This window comes from Pygocentrus nattereri, chromosome 23, assembly GCF_015220715.1.
Source record: "Pygocentrus nattereri isolate fPygNat1 chromosome 23, fPygNat1.pri, whole genome shotgun sequence".
In the NCBI taxonomy this organism is placed as follows: Eukaryota; Metazoa; Chordata; class Actinopteri; order Characiformes; family Serrasalmidae; genus Pygocentrus; species Pygocentrus nattereri.
In genome coordinates this window covers 8957345-8975116 of record NC_051233.1, presented here as the reverse complement: position 1 = coordinate 8975116, position 17772 = coordinate 8957345, and the positions used below count along the sequence as shown (strand labels likewise).

The 17772-nt window shown below is 39.6% G+C and overlaps 1 protein-coding gene across 3 annotated transcripts in view; it reads left to right on the top strand.

Annotated features, from left to right (window-relative positions):
- The window catches only part of mcc (MCC regulator of WNT signaling pathway), a 185819-nt gene that overhangs the window by 100340 nt on the left and 67707 nt on the right, over positions 1-17772 (top strand). For all 3 annotated transcript variants that reach the window (XM_017702946.2, XM_017702949.2, XM_017702948.2), the window contains 3 exons: positions 2054-2202; positions 7633-7796; positions 12343-12549. In XM_017702946.2, the coding sequence (XP_017558435.1) occupies positions 2054-2202; positions 7633-7796; positions 12343-12549 (520 nt within the window). The remainder of the gene's footprint in view (positions 1-2053; positions 2203-7632; positions 7797-12342; positions 12550-17772) is intronic.

The following is a 17772-nucleotide window of genomic DNA, read 5'->3' as shown; positions in this document are numbered from 1 at the left end:
GCAACAGGGACTTTCAAATTATGTTAAAAACTGAAAAACATTAAAAATGGAGATACAAGGTTTTCTTCCAACAACAGCAGTATAAATCCTAACACTGGGGCTTATTCTGATCAATAATGTCCTGCGTTTTTTGTTTCTGCGTATGTTCTTGGAAAAATGGAAATGGAATTTTAAATTTCAATGTTAACTTTTTGCTGTGATGCTTCAAAACGTGGACCAAGAAACAAAAGCATGACTAAAAGACTTTCTTGTGAAAAATGTTTGAGCTAGTTCAGAAAAAATTTCTACCTATATAGAAAAGGGATTTACAGATAAGGCTGAATATTTTGGCTAACTCTGTTGATCCCTAACTAACTGCCAGTAGTCAGCAACTAATTGTTAATGATGCACCCCGTCAAAATTTCAATTACAAAACAGATAAATCCGTAAACCAGTCTTTTAATAGAACGTCATTAATTAGGCTACCCGAAGTTCTATATTCAAAAGGTAAATTTACCACTCATTACTTGCCCAAGTTAAAGCAAATGGAGGTGTTGTGACCAGGGTTAGCTTTGGCTCACTTTACCTCAGCCTTCCAAAGCGTCTTTCTTTTTAATTTTACACCCTTTGTGTGATTTCCACACATGACCGTGCATCACACTTTCTCTTGGAGAACATGGATGAAATAGCTTTTCCTGCTGTTTAAACAACTCGATCATTAAGTGCCGCTTTTATTTGGTATGTTAAGAATGTGTTGTAACAAAATGTATTGATTTTTTTGTGTCACAAATCACCTTTTAAACAAGACGTAAAAGTAAGTTCACACTTGTATTAGTAATCAACAAAATGCATTATCAAAGTAGCATGAACTGCGTTCTGAATGTGCACTTAGGCTACGGTTACACAGCAGGTAAAAGTGGCCCGAATCTGATTTTCTCACCAAATCCAATTTCTTTGTTTGGCTGTTCACATCATTTAAACGTGACCTGTATGCGACATCAGTCTAAACAAATCAGCTCCTAAACTGTGACCCGCATACAGAAAAGAACAATACTTCATGAGACGCATCCAGAGGTAGACGGTCATGACAGCCAGTGCACGCCTGTCGCTCCCGGAGCTTCAGTGTCGTCTTCACTGGCATCGCAGGAGCGATTTTGAAGTTCCAGTGGTTGACAGCTGAGCTCATCACCCACAATGTGGTCCTCAGATTCTTTAAACTGTTCTGTGGCGCTGCAGCCTCAGGCTCCCCCAGCCGCGCTCAGCCACTCCGTTTGAAACCTCTTCGATCAGGTAGTTGTTTGATGAGTCTCTTTTTTTTGGTACAGAAACATCAGCATCAATGTTTCTGAGTCTCAGCAGCGTGAAATGATGATGAAAGTTGAGTTGGACTGACGTAAAAGTCATGTGAATTCCGATCTGGCTGTTCAGTCTGAGTCACATTGCCGCAGATCGGATATGGATCGGATTTCAGTACCAAGCCTCTCAATAAATTGAGATTAAAAATGTCAGATTCAGTGCGTTTTGTCCTGTTTACATTGACACACAGGCACACATCTGATGTGTAAAAGTAGCCTTAGAATCTCACAGTGCATCAGCAATAAAGGCAGCGTGGATCTTCTTTTATACAGAGATTGGTTTCACATGCTGATTTACTATCTAATTTACTATTGTCAACATGGACAGCCACTCTACTCTGGGGGCAGATTTCAATGAGTGAGAGATGTTATGTAGGATAGGGTTAAAATACAAATAATTGAGTGGAGTTTTTATCATTTCTAATAAATGCCAACAAAATAACTGTAAATCATTTTGTAGGCATTCAGTTTTAAAAAAAAACTGAGCAACATTTATTTCCAAAATCCTGCCCTAAACCTTTCCGTTTTTGTAGAAAGGGCTAGACTTTTATTGCAGTAATGCATGTATGCTCTGTGCCTGTGTTCCTGTGTTTGTGGAGCTGTTCTGCCCTCTGTGCCTTTAATATGTCTCACTGTCACACTGACCTTATTACTGCTCTCTGGAGCCCAGACTGTGGTCATGTGTAGTGTGTGCATTAAATTATTTCTCTCTCTCTTAGGGAGGAGGATGAGTTTTCGGAGTTGCGCTCTGAACTCAGCCACAGCCAACAGGAAGCCAACGAAGACGAGCGGAGCGTGGACCAGGACCCCGACCAGGCGTCTGTCTCACTGCCCGAAAACCAGTCAACACTGGTCACTGCAGACATGGGTGAGCAATTACCTTGCATATCAGTTTAGGCAGATTCATTAGGTAACATGACCAAATTCATGGCTACATTTATGTGCTCACACTAACTCTGCACGTTCCCTATTGGTGTGTGCACAAGGTGCTTCTACTCGCATCTTGTTTAGTTATTTCTCACCGTTGGCTCACTGCAAAAGTGGGGAAATTCTGTGATCATACTGATGAGCTCCGTAACTGTAAACATGGCACTGGATGCCACCTCTGCCACAAGTCAGTTTGTGAAATTTCTTCCCTGCTAGATCTGCCCTAGACAACTGTAAGTGCTATTATTGTGAAATGGAAGCAACAAGGAGTAATAACAGCTCAGCCATGTAGCGTTAGAGTATGCAAACTCACAGAGCGAAGTTGCCAAGTGCTGAAGCTCTCAGTACCTATCCTCTGTTGAATCACTGACTAACAACTTCCAAATGGCCTCTGGAAGCAACATCAGCAAAGAAATAAATAAAAATTGTACATTAGCTTCACAAAATGTGTTTCCATGACTGAACAGTTACACACAAGCAGAAGATCAAAATGCACAATGCCAAGCGTCGGATGGAGAGGTGTACAGCGTACCGCCACTGGACTCAGCAGTGGAAATGCATTCTGTGAAGTGATAAATCACACTTCTCTATCTGTCAGTCTGAAAGACGAGTCTGGCTTTGGCGAATGCCAGGAGAACACTGCCTAACTGGATTGTGCCAACTGTAAAGTTTGGTGGAGGAGGGATAATGCTGTGGGGTTGTTTTTCATGGGTTGGTCTAGACCCTTTAGTTTCACTGAAAGGATATAATTCTTCAGCAGACCAGGACATTTTGGACAATTCTGTGCTTCTAAGGGGAAGCTGTTAAAGCTGCAAAGGGGATACCAGCTCTGTATTAATGCCTATGGATTTATAATGGGATGTCATGAAAGCTCATGTGGGTGTAATGTGTAGGTGTCCTAATACTTTTGCCCGTGTAGCATATCAGAGAGTGATTTTACTGCAAAATATTAAAGGCAGCAAAATCATTAGGTAGGTTGAGTCGGTTTGATACACTGTGAAATTGGGGTGGGTGATATGAGAACAATACTGTATCAAGAAAGTTTCACGCCACACAATGTTTTTGGACAAAATGTGCTTGTAGTGTCACATTTAAAAACTCCCATTAAAATGTATTAATACAATTATCAGTATTTAACATTTCACATGCTATACAGTCGTGCCGGGAAGGTTGCCGGTTCAATTCACTGAGCCGACAGTAAGTGACTGAGGTGCCCTTGAGGAAGGCACACAACCCCCAACTGCTCCCCGGGCGCTCTGGATAGGGCCGCCCACCGCTCCAGGCAAGTGTGCTCAATGCTAGTATGTATGTGGTGTTTCACTTCACGGATGGGTTAAATGCGGAGGAGAAATTTCCCCATTGTGGGACTAATAAGGGTCACTTAATCTAATCTGATCTAATCTCCTCTAAATCCAAAAAGAAACAGGACTAATGTGCTCGTTGGAATGAAACGTGCAGTTGGTCAGAGTTACTGATGATATCTACCCCATGTTCAGAAATGCATGGTGTGCCTCACGGAACCAGAATTTTTTCCAAGTCATTTTTGGCTGTTTTTTTTTTTTTTTTTTGTCCATTCATCATGACATTTGTACACAGTATAAAGAGCAACGGGTATTTTCAAATTATGCCAAAAACTGGTAATTGCTCTGATATAAATCTATCTTTCTGGAGAAAAACTTACAATATAGTTGGGAAAATAATATACATATATATATTTTTTAGCTTTCTCTCTCAATTAGCTCACTTTTCAGTATCATGAAGGCAATTTTGAGAAACACTGACACTGATTGCATTTGCAAGAGTCATTTACTGAAGAGGTGACCGCATCTCTATCTGTTGCAGTACTCAGGGGGAATATGTAAGTAAAGGACGTCTGATTGTCATTGGTTTCTGTTGGGGTGACCTTTTGTCTCACCATCGACAGGAGCATGTCTGTATCTCATCTTCTGCGCTATTATCTAGTTGCCGTTCTGTAGGCCAAGCAGAAACCCATTATATAAAGCCCTGACTACAATCCAGCATTCATAATCTTTCATATATTGGCTTCATTGCAGTGGGTAGCGGTTGAGCGTTAAGTCAAAAGCAAACTGTTTGATTGATCCAGTGGCGTCCGTTAGACAGATACAGACCGGTAGCCGCTTTGGGTTGGTTCAGTGTGTGTGGAGTGTGTCCATGCATGCTCTTGAGTGTGTTTTTCTAAGCCCTGAATGGAAAATTGATTTGGAAATGTTTTCCATGGCAGTCACGCTTCTCTCTTCTTCTAAAAGGTGCTATCGCTTTGGTCCCCATGCTCACCGCTATCTTTCCTACAAGACAGTTAAAGAGGGGCTCATTGAGTTGTTCTGTTCTTTACCCTCATCTTTGATTAAAATCTTTTTCCCTGCGCCAGGTCTTTTGTTTTTCGTCCTCATTCAGGCTATACACAAAAATGTGCCATCTCTGGCAGACAGGAAGCAGCTATTGTGCTTCCACAGTCGTACTTTTGTCTTGCTGCTTTTGCACTTTTAACCCTTAGAATTGCATCTCACTGTACTATTCAGATGGAGTTGTGTTATTATGTGTTTATTTAGATAGTTATGTAAGAAATATATTAACGTTTAGTTTTCATTCTGTATCAGTTTTAAGCTTTTAATTAATAATTTTTTTTTGTTATTATTTCAATGTCAAAATCATGGCAAATCAAAAGATCTTTAATCATAATGAAATATCTCGTCTTCTACTTGCAAATGCAAATATGTTGTGGATTGAAAGTTTGGAGTCTCCGTTTTCCACAGAATGAGCCATGAGTGAGAAATAATTTATGTGAGATTAGAAGATGCTTTTTTTTTGCTGGTGACAGCTGCGATTTTTAGGCTGCCTGCTTTGGTAAAACTTTCATGCAGCTTCAACTGCTTGAAACCTACATGAGTTGTGCGATATGAAGCATCCTGCAACTCATTTGAAACTCAGACGCAACACTTGTAAGGATGTCAGCTTTGTGAAATAAATTTCAAATTTTCAAAATGCAGAAAATGTATCATGTAAGTATATCAAACAGCATTATTTTGAACAGTTGTGTCGCTGGATTATGGTTTACAGTTGTTTCGCAGTAGATGGTTTACTGCAGTTTTGTCACTGGGAAGGGGGTTTTAGGCACTCTGCTTCGCGGCATGCCAAGGACCACCCTTCCCGTGATAAAATCACAGCTTATTGCTTTTATAAAATGGCAGCCAAAATAATATATGATGAAATAAAAGGATGTGTACTTATTTTAATCAATTAAATGGTCAATGTGTACAGAGTGAGGCCCACTAAATATGAGTGGTTTTGACAAGTTACATGCTACAATTTCTCCTAAGGTTCACTGAGATTTCTTCTGGACCTTCTCTGAAGCTTGTCCAGCCCAGCAAAAGTAATTATAAAATAATGCATTTGAGGGCAGAGCATGGATAGTTCAGTTACCATGTGTATGGATGCTTAACACGCTTAACTATTTTTGTTATTTTCCCGTTTTTGACATAGTTTGAAAATACATGTTGGCATTTACATTGTGTGTAATTTTCATGAAGAATGCCCCAAAAGAAAAGGCCCAAAAATACTTGGAAATACATCTGTTTCCATTGACTTACATTTAAAGTAAGGTGTATTTCCTTTTCCTGTAAAATTCCCATTTTGGAGGAACAAGGTTTTCTTCAGACAACAGCGATATACACAAACCCCCGCCCTCGGTTCCTCTGTTGAAGAGAAGCGATTGTTTTAGCACGTCTGATCCACCAGTTTGCAGTTGAACACACTGTACCTGTTTTGATTTGAATGAAATCAGTCCTCTTGTTCTCAGCTTGAAAGCTAAGACTTCCTACTTATCTACCCAGCTGTAATCCGATGGATGATGTCATTGATTTGTCACATGCTGTATTCTTTTTCACTGACTGCCTCACTCTGAATAGGCTTGGTGAGTGAAGCACTGTGATTATGATTATACTGGAGTTATGTGTCCAGGATGATTCCCGGGAGACTTCAGCAGTGCGCGCATGCATATTTACTCACTGCTGGCTGCAGGTAGTGAAATGAATTCCGTCTTCGACCCCAGATCAATATTTATTTTGTAGGGTAGACGTGACTATTGATTGGCAGCTTGGGCGTAAATCTTTGACCCAGGCAGATTCTGAGCCTCAAACATTTGATTGTCTTGCCTGCTTGCTGCGTTTGCTAGTAGTATTAAGAAAAGCTAACAAAACTCTGCCACAAGCCCACCATCTTGATGAGACTTCAAATGCAGGAATAGTTGCAGATAGACACAGATAAGCTGGACATCCTGAAGCAAATAAGGAAGAATCAAGGTGTAAATCTCTGACAGCAACGTGTTGATTTTATGTCAGGTTTTTAGAGAACAGTACAGTTTGATGGATCATGAAATTTCAATGTGTTCACATGTTTTTAAAAATGCACACAGTGCCCTTTACACAGCAGTAGAATATAGATAGTAACAATATATCAAGTCTCTTTTTAAGTTTTAAAAATGTATTCTAGCAAGGTCTGTGTCAGGAAACAAATCCACTTATTTGGGAAAATTATTTGAGAAAATAATTTACAATTTACAACCACTGACCAGCTGTGTTTGTAAACAGAGACGTTAGACCTCCACATTTAACCCATCCATGCAGTTAAACACCCACATACATGCACACACACACAAACACACTAGGGGCCAGTGAGTACACTTGTGGTGGGCCCGGAGTGGTGGGCAGCCCTGTCCGTGGCACCCAGGGAACAGTTGGGGGTTAGGTGTCTTGCTCAAGGGCACTTCAGTCATGTTCTGTTGGCTCAGGGGATCGAACCAGCGACCTTCCTTTCACAAGGCTGATTCCCTAACCTCCAGCCTATGACTGCCCCTAACAGCAGAAAACTGTATACCAATTATAAGAATATTAATAGCAACACTTTTTTTTATGGATTTTTGAGATGGTTCTGAACACTGTATTATCACTCAATAAAGAGGTCACAATCGGATTTCTGCAGTCATCTTGCTTGGTCAAATGGTCATGTAAACAGCATACTTCAATATCTGAGATTGGAGTAAGGTCTAGAAATCCAGTTAAGAAATCTGATAAAGAGAGCTGGATTTTAGCTCAGTAGTCAGATTTCTCAGTGAACTCTTACTCTGATTTCTTTTGGATTTCTCAGTCTGCGCATGTGCCAAAACAGACCGCGGTACCAGAAATAAGCAAGCAGCAAAACACATTTGCACTACATGCTTGACGAAATGAAGGATTTAAATTTTCTTCATCTTCTAAGTGATGTATACTGATAGTTTCAGGTAAAGTGGTGTGATGTTTAAAAGGAGTCTTACTGGTACTGTGTGGTGTGCCTGTGTCCTCTAATCCCCTTTTAGACAACTGCAGTGACCTAAACTCGGAACTCCAGCGGGTGCTGACCGGCCTGGAGAGTGTCGTTTGCGGCCGGAAGAAAAGCGCCTGCAGTCTGTCTGTGGCTGAGGTGGACAGACACATTGAGCAACTAACCACGGCCAGCCAGCACTGTGACCTGGCCATTAAGGTAAATTAGCAAGACACAAAAGCCTTTAGAAAAAAACTGTGGCTAATATACTGAATGTTCAATTAGTGAAATAAGTTCACTTTTTTTTTTAATATATAATATAAGTATCAGTTGTAGTTGCATGTAAAGTAGGTATACAGCCCAATCATATTTTTCATGTCCCTGGAATATAATTTAGGGCTGAAAGGAGTCGTCGTCATAGTGAAATGTGCTGACAGTGGCAATATTCCCAGTTTTTGCCATTAAAGCCAACGTTATTTGCATTTGCAGTGAGTTAATATGACATTTATTTCTCTCGTCTCGCTGTGGTGGTCCTCATTACTGGTTTTGAGTCACTTTTACACTTTAAGGGCTGTGTAATGAAGCCTTCGTTTACTCTAGGTGGGTGACTCACCCTTTATTCACTCTGCTTCCCTCTGTAAAACCTGTAAAGGTTTTAAAGATACCAATTAAGCGTAGCCCTGGACTGTTTGTCATTTTCAGTGGCAAATCACCAATAACACAACCTCATGTTAGTCTAGGCTCAGTCTATTCAGAGAAATACACTGTACCAGAAAATTGACCCCTGTTCATCACACACTCAGCACAAATTAAAGTGGTTGGCATCGTTCAAAAACCTACAGTCAGGTATAAGTTGAAAATAAGTGCCTATCCTCTACAGAGAGCACACTTCTGCACAATTTAATGAGCTGTTGCTGTTTATTTGCTGAATTTAACATAGGAAAATACATCAAATGTGGCATGTGCAAAAGTTATGGCACATTTTATATTTTATGATTTTCTGATAAACTCAACAAGAAAGTAGAAATCAGGCACTAAAATTTAGCAGAAAAAATAGCTTTTTAACCTCTTATTCTCCAGGGTATATTTTGGTTTGACCATCTGAATTTACATGTCCAAATCATAAGGCAAATTATTCAGTAACTGCGTGAAATAAATGTACATTTTATTTAAAAAGAAAAAACTGCATGATGGCTGCGCGAACGACGAAAGAAACACACAAATATGAGAATTTTCTCTGTTAAAAATGACACCATTGTATTATCTTAGTTTAATGTTGTTTCAATGTATTATGGTCGTTTCTTCATAGCAAGCATAAAAAAATTGCTAATAGCATGCTAATGTTTCGTAGCTAGCTAGCTGACTTTCCTGTTCCACCTTAAATACTCCAGCAGTGTGGACACCTGAAGCGGCAGAATGTAACTGCTGCACCATTTAAGGTGGAACGGGAAAATTCGAACAAGAAGCTGGGGAATGGCTGACTTCAGCTTCGTATCACCAAAGAATTAGCGGCGGGCGATAATAAATGATTATCTTATACCCCCAAACCCCCGCCTTCCCTTCTCTGCTGTCACTGAAGACGGCCGGGTCACCTACAGAACAGCGCTAGTAGCTGTTAATGCAATGTTTTGTTTTTTTTTTCCAATTTTATTTATGGGTTGTTCCATTTCATAGGGCAAGATTTCAACCACTACCCCTTGTAATTCAGTTCCAAGGGGTAGGAGTAAAAAGAAGAAATGGAATTGGGCCAAAATGTTCTGGCTCCCAAGGTGATTTTATTTTTGTTGAAAGGACAAAATGTCTCTTCTTAACATTTGGGTTGCCGACCCTGGTACGTACAGAATGAGGAGCTCAACTGTGCTGTACAGCAACAGTGCTCAGTACAGAGCTAGCAGTAGGGTGCTTATGTAAGCATTAAACAGCAGATCATCACTGTCCAAAGAAAATCTAATATCTCCAAAATAATAACTTCCTAAACTTTTAATGAAAGTTAATGTAAAGAAGTTTTATTTCAAGTGATTTTGGAGTATCCATTCCATTAGTCCATTCATCATGAAATCGTTACACAATTTAAAGGATAGCAACTGTTTAAATAATGTAGTTTTTTTTTTAATCAACAAAAATGGAGGTAGATGTGTTTTGTGGACATATATGAACATTTGAATATCTATGTTTTGCAGGAAGTCAGCCAGAGAAGTGCTAATGCATGTGTTAGGGGCAAAACACATACTAAGCCCTATTTGAGCTGGATTAGGATTACATAATGTACTGTAATTTGAGTGATTATTGACAAGATCTGTGATTTTAATTGAATGCCAGCCTGCCATGTCCATAGTTTTTGCAGATCTGATAAATATTAATTCAGGAGTGAACCTTCTATAATTCTCAAGCTCAGAGGTTCCTCAGTAATAGTAGTCCTGCTCAAATTGACATCTCAATAATGTAATAACAAAACCAGGTATAAGAGAACAGACTTAAACGGTGCAGCAGTTACATTTGGTACATGCCAGAATGCGAGAACTGCTGCACCATTTAAGGTGGAATGGAAAAAAATTTGAATAAAAAGCCGACTTCAGCTTTGTAGGGAATGACAGCTCCCTTTATTTTATTTTTTCGTGACCTGAAGACAAGGCTAACAGCTACAGTGCAGCTCACTTTGACCCAATTCCTTAATCTTCAAGGTCATGCTGAGACCACTGAGTTCCACACTTCTGCTGAGGGCTGAATTACGAGGGGAAGGAAAATGAACTTGAAAGCACCTTTTGCAGTATATTGCATTATTGGTCTTGTTGGGTGGCATTTAGTAACTTAAATGAACCCATTTTACTAGCCTGATGCGATGATGTTTCGATCTGGGCTATTTGGGGTAACGGGGAAATTAGAGATCCTTTATCCCATATGAACCGGCCAAGCAAATCGTGCACAGATTAAATTACTGAATCTCCTCTGGTAAAACTAATCCAGCTCGATTAAGGCTTTAAGATGCTAAAATCAAACTAAATATAGCTAAAATATAGTGTACTTGAGTTTGATACAACACTACTACTGTATTTCAATTTGACCTAAAATGGCTGTTGTTTCATAACTTTTCCAAGCTTATTGCTGTTGCTGTTTGTCGGAACTCCAGTTTTCAGTTTCAGACATGATTTGAAAATCCGCCGTCTATATTTTCTAAACATTTAGTGATAAATGTACCCAAAAAATGCCCAGAATTACTTGGAAAAATGTCTGGTTCCATTGACTTTTGTTAAAAGTAAAGTATGTTTTTCCTTTTCATATAAATGTTTAGGAGGTTTCGTTCCGACAGTAGCTTAGTATGTTAAGTATGTTATTTAACTAGCATGAGGCAAAAACAAAAACACACCTAGAATGTAGGGTTTTTTGTCCCAATTTGAATTATTTTTTAAATGATTTTTTTTAATGAACTTTTTAAATTAAAGTGTAAGTAGAACAGAGACAAAACGATTATTTAGCATACAAATCAAAATCATTGTCAACTGAATATACTGATATACCAGATGAGACTATTTGCACAATAGTGCAGTATAGGCAATAAAAACAAGTGATGTCAATGATTAACCAAATAAACATTAAACGGCAAACGCTATTGATTTGAAAAACTTTGAAGTATTTCATTTCCAATAAACAACTCTTTTTTTTGAATAGGCAAGAATATCATTCGATTTGAGAAACACTTTTGAACTGTACACATGAGGCCACAATATGCACTTGGTTTTGCTAGTTAGGCCTCCTGAAACCTTAAGTGCAGAGCTAAAAGTGGTGGTGTTCAGGCGATTTTTGTAAGGAGGATAACGATGTGCCATATCGAAAGCAAACATCGACAAACAGTATCTTTTCTTCCATGCCCTCAGATTTTAGTAATTGATCAAGTATCAAAATCATCTGTAATCCATTCTAATGTTGCAGAATTGATGCTGCTAAATCACCACCTTAAGATTCTTCAATATCTTATTAATCCCCTAGCAGCTGTTCCTTCCATAGGTAGGATCCATGTCAGTCTCCATTGGAAAGTCTAGGCATGAGTGACATGCCAAGCACCATTCTTTGAGTGACAGACTGTCTCCAGCCTCCTGTCATTAGACGAAATGACTTCAAGCAGCACTCCAAACCCTTCAATACTAGGTTCAGCTGTGGCCTGATTAGAAAAATGACCCATTTAAATGGAAAAATGACCCAAATATTGTCTGATTATGTGATTAGAATGCATATAAAAATAATGTTAATGCGCAGTTCTTTTATATTTGATCAAAAACAGAAAAAAATTAAACAGTAATTGTTTGGACACTTTACGCTCAACAGTTTGCATGGTGTTCTTTTCATCAAATGCTGTTCTTTTTTCTCCAAACATAAATTTGGTGATTGGGCAAATAGATAAATAGTTTACTTTATCAGTCCACAACACTTGTTTTCAAACTGCCACTTGTTTCCAAAGCAACACTACACAGTAGGACTGTGCATCACTACTCAGTCAGCTGCACCTTTCTACAGGTCCTTTGATGTCATATGGGAGTTTCGCTTTGCCTTCCAGGCCAGCATACAAGCAGTTCTATTCAAGTTTTCTTGGTCTTCTAGATCTTGCCTTGACTTCCACAGTTCCCCTTAATTAGCATCTTGTAATGCAAGCTTCTTTTCTGGATATTTGCCTTCAAACTGATGCATTTGTACGTCTTTACAAGGTATCTTGGTTAGTCTGATTGTCAAGTAAAGTAGACAGAAAGCTGGTGTTTGTATTTGTATGACACAGACAGTAGAGGAGATCGAGGGAGCCCTGGGCAGGGATTTCTACCCGAGTCTATGTGAGGAGCGTGTGCGCTGGGAGAAGGAGCTTGCGGGGCTCAGAGAGGAGAACGAGAGCCTGACAGCGATGCTCTGCAGCAAAGAGGAGGACCTAAACCGCACCAAAGCCACCATGAGCGCCATCCGTGAAGAGAGAGACCGCCTCCGCCGACGAGTGAGTCACCACTCACCACTCAACTCTCAGCACACACACAGCCGTCTGGTCTGGGCCTGGTTGTTTCTACATGGAATCTGTAAAAAATATTAGGGATGCCTGGCATATACGCATATACGTGTAACTAATAGTCCATTATACCACATACAAACAGTTGAACAGCGGAGTATAATGGTAACTGACAATAGAATAAAGGCATGCTATAGTCCATCAACCAGTTTCTGAATACAGTTGTGATCCTAAAATAACTGGGTTAAAACTTAAAACAGTAAATAGCAAATAGCATCACTCGCTTGCCTCAAGCCATGTTAAGCAGTCCAGTAATCTCACATAGGTGCTTATGTGGCTTCTGACACTTGCTAAGGTGGCTTATGTGGTTTCTGAAACTGAATGACACACTGATTTCTATAAAAATGGACAGAGGTACAGACAAATTGCATTGTAGTACTGCTGTTTGCATAATGCCAAATGCTGGAGTATAATCTACTGTTACTTGTCAGCTACATTTGCCTTTAGATATCAAACATCCATCCATCCATCCACTTTCTAAGCCGCTTCTCCGTCAGGGTCGCGGGGGGGGTGCTGGAGCCTATCCCAGCAGTCTTCGGGCAGAAGGCAGGATACACCCTGGACAGGTCGCCAGTCCATCGCAGGGCAGGATATCAAACATGTTTTGGCTGATTAACTTCTTTTGTCATTCACAATGGGAATATAAGACGTCATGCTTTGCGGTGATTTTACCACATCTAAGATGTATGTTAGGCAGCATAGTAAAATCACTGTAATGCACAGCCTTTTGTGGCGTATTGCTGTTAAAAAAGAAACTACAGCAAACGATATGATAAAAATAGCAAATGTTCTATAAATGATTTATTTATTTAACTTATAATCATCACTATAAACAGCTCTTATGCCAAAAGTTTTGGTTCATTTAGAGCAGGATTTTATTTACTTAAATTGAATGTAAGTCAGTGTAAAATATTTGACTTCAACTTGATTTTAACCGTTTCTATTCGTCTCTTCGACATGAAATTTTGACAAAGTACCAGCTTTGCTGGTATTTTCAAATTATGGAAGAAAAAGACTGCAAAAATGGAAATGCAATGTTTTGTTCCGACAGCAATGATGTTTATTTCATGTATCCCTCTATGTTATTGGAGGCTAGCCTGTTAGCTATCTGACTTGTTGAGCCTAGTTCTAGTTCTGAAAACTACGTTTTAACCAAGCTGGGTTCGTGTTTCGGGCTATATACCTCATATACATGCTGATGCCTGGTTCAGCAACATAACAATACAGAATTCAGTTGTTATGAGGTGGTAATAGGTGTGTGTATATTGAAGGTTTTAAAACAGCTTCAAATACAGCTCAGCCAATCGAACTACAGTAACTGTTTTCTAATGGAAATTTGACAATTGGTCAAACAGTTGCTTTAATATATGGCACTATGGCCTGATAGGTGAACCTGAAAGGAAAGCATTCTGATGACATATGCAGTTTAGTTAAATGACCGAGGGATATTATAAGTGATATATAAATAAATGTGCTGTCCCTTGCCAAGTCAGTTTGTGTATTTTAGTGGATATTGAAGTCAGGTAAAGGGAAAAAGAGGTTTCAGTGCAAGGCTAGAGAGTTTTCAGGCCCGTCATTTGCCCCCTCCAGTAATAAGCCCGATATGTATGAATGGTGTCATATGTGTGGTGAATAGTTTTGCCTCGTAGAACAGGCATTTATTTCAGCGTATCAAAGAGCTAAATCACCAGAAAAGTGTATTTTAGTTGTCTATGGCTTTGTGGTCTGCAATAGACAGCTAGTAAAAGTACAGCACAGTAGCATAAGCTGACCACAGGGAGAGGCCTACACATACACACAGAGCAGCTGACCTGTGGTCACCAAGCCCCAATCAAACAGCCCTCTACCACAGAGCCCAGTCTGTAATTATGGTCTTCTGGGCATGTTTCGGCTCAAAGACCGCGGCCTGCAAGTTCAAATATAGCTCTTATGCTAACTCTAACCACTGACAGCGCTCTATGTGATTTTGACTTATGATGGATCTATTTAGGAAGCTTTAAAAAAATCCACTTGTCCATCACGGAAGAATTGAGCTTATGGGTTTATCTCTGAAATGAGCCCTGCCGTAATCGTGTAGCATTTAAAAAAAAATTTACTGAAGCTTCTGGATCGATATGTCTCCCGATTTTGACGCGTGCAGTAATCAAATCTGGCTGCCTTCCTCTGGCTGACTGAAGCTGGCTACTTAGCAGGGTAACAAGATTAGCGGTGAGATGCATTGAGCGAATGGGACTAAAGGCTTTCCATACAGACGCTCTGGCCGGACCGCTGGTAAACCCCAGCTTTAGATGGACGTCGCTAGACACAGCAGAAATGGCACCCGGCAGAACCGTAATTAAATCTGTCCCACTGCAGTCTAATCGGACAGATGAGTCGCTCTCCATTTACTAATGGCATCTGACCATAGTATGGATGTTGAGTCCTCTGAGACCAGTGATGGAAGCTGGAGTAGGGGTGGACTGTATGACCATTTGTTATCATTATTGCAATAAATTACGTCATAATATGCTTTCATGAGCACATTGCATACTGGCCGAGTGGATTTCGCTGTTGTCAGAAGAAAACCTCATTTTTCAGTTTTAGAAATAATTTGAAAATGCCTGTTGTCCTTTGCATTGTGTGTAACGTTGATGATGAATGGACCAAAAGAAACGGCCCAAAATCACTTGGAAAAATGTAATTTTCCACTGACGTCCATTAAAAGTAAAGTGTTTTTTCCTTCTCTTGTAAGGTTATCATTTTGAAGATGTGAGGTTTTCTTCCGACAACAGCGATGTATCATAAAAAGTAGCTTTAGGCCAATTTTACTGTTTACTGAGTCTGTAACAACAACCAGTGGTGTCGCACTGTCAAATTAAATCAGAAAATTAACAAGAACATCACTTGATGTTAGCCGTTTATGGCATTATCTTGGTTGTTTTTAAGAATTTTTTTTTCATTATATTTAATAAAAACAAGTCATTGCAGCCTTAACTCTAAAAAAGTTGGTACAGTATGGAAATTGTAAATAAAAACAGAAAACAGTGGCTGTGTTTGCCTGAAAAGATTTTTGCCAATCTCATTGAATACATTCAGATTACAGATTAAGACTGAGATGCTGTCTGTACGTAACAATCTGATGGAAAATCTTCATTTACATGCTCACTACAAGTAATCCAGTCCAAAATTACACGTTTGTGTGGAGAACCACTTAGAGTAAATGTTACCATGACCGCGAACATCACGTGAGTCCAGTCAGCGTAAGAAGAGTTTTCAGCTGGTCTGTTTACGTTTTGAATTACTTTAAACTGACCTCAGATTCAGAAAAACAACCTTCATGTGTACTTATTAAAGAAGGCTGTCGTGTTCTGAGACACATAAGCTGGACGTCCGTCCCACCGCCGTCTTTTAAAGATCAGTGCATAAACTTTGTCTCCTCTGCAGACCAGCTTCTGCTCCGCCATGTTGATCGTTATAAACTTTCACTATGACGCGACGCACATGCAGAACGGACGTAAACTTTCTGATTGGGATGTAATCGGATTCAGGCGTTTACACGGCTGTTATTCTTCTATCTAACTGATTATTTACAGGATTACCCACCTCGTTCAATCGGATAGAAATTGTATTCCCAATGGCCTCAATTGGACTAGACCCTTCTGATTGAGGTGTTTACATGGTCGTGTTCTATTACAATTGAGATATTAGTCGGATTATTAATGGATTATTAGGCTGGTTGTAAACATGGCTACTGATTTGTCAACAAAATCGGAATTGTGTTTATAAAATGGTCATTTTACCTTATCAGCTTCACTGATTTTTGCAAACATACATTATTTTGAAAGTAATGTTCTTATCTTATGACAAGGAGATCATGGACACAGCTCTAGTGTTGCATAATCTACAGCTCGCTGGCTAACTGCTGCACCGTTCCTCTGAGCCTGAGGTCATGCAGGCTCCCGCTATGGATCATCACGGTCTTATTTGATGACATTGTGGAGAAATTTCTTATGTGCCTTAATGTGCGTCACACCTACAAAGTATAACTGCGTGGAAACACTGTAAGCCTCCATGTTAGGAGGGATAGGTAATGTAATAATAAGCCAACTTATTATTTTATTGCTACAGTTAAGGTGGATCGCGCGCTCATAAATGAAGTTAATCGCTTATAGTAGGATCCTACGACAGGTGGGTAAGACAAGTAGGGACGGGTCTACAAACACCTGTCCACAAGCAGTGTCTACAAACAGTGGTGTAACCCTGCATTCAGACTTGAAGCCCAAATCGCTCATCACCTGTGGCCGTTTCTGAAGTCCAGCTGACCATTGGTTGCCATGGTTTTACTGACACCGGAAATCACCAGCTCTCATTGCTGCTGGTGTGATGCCCCCTATGTCAAATTTAGTCCCACCCAACTCTGTACATACTGTTAGCTCTAAAAATGGGCAAAAGTACAGACAGAATTTTGGCGTCTAGATGGCTGCTACTGTTTTCCTACTATACTTTTGTCCATGTTTATAGATTACAGTACGTAACCAACCAAATACGCAAGTCTGTTTGTTTGCTTTACTTGTTTGGAGTGGTAACTGCAGATTCTGCTAAACAGCGTAAATATGCTTCCATTAGCTCTTAGCTAATTTAGCCCAATAGCTCACGTAAGCAGATCAATTTGAAATGATTTCAAATCTTGACACAGTTTGTGGAATTGTGTGATGTGTCAGGCCTGCACTTTACACAGTGCTAATTAGTTATGCTAATTATGTTAGCTATGTAGCTCCTGTGACCAAACTGAAGCACCAACCTTATACACCAAACATGTTTTAACTGCCTAATTACATTCAGGCTAAAGGGTCAAAGTCATGTTCAGCCTGGAATGTATGTGCAGTACTTTGTCTTTTTTTTGTCTTGTCCTGAACAAATAAATCAGATGGATCACAATCTATTATAAAAAAGGAAACATGGGAGAGCGCTGCACAGCCCAGTGGCTTCATTCATTTCTACTTTCACTGGACACAGATTTATCGTAGTGTGTTACTAACACACACTCATGTAATGTAACAAATTTAAACCATTGCTTTTTTGCGTTGTAATGAGGGCGGTTCACAAGGAAAAACCCAAACTGCATAATAAGTAGTCCAGGCATGCTTTTGAAAGCGAGACGATGATTGTATGGCT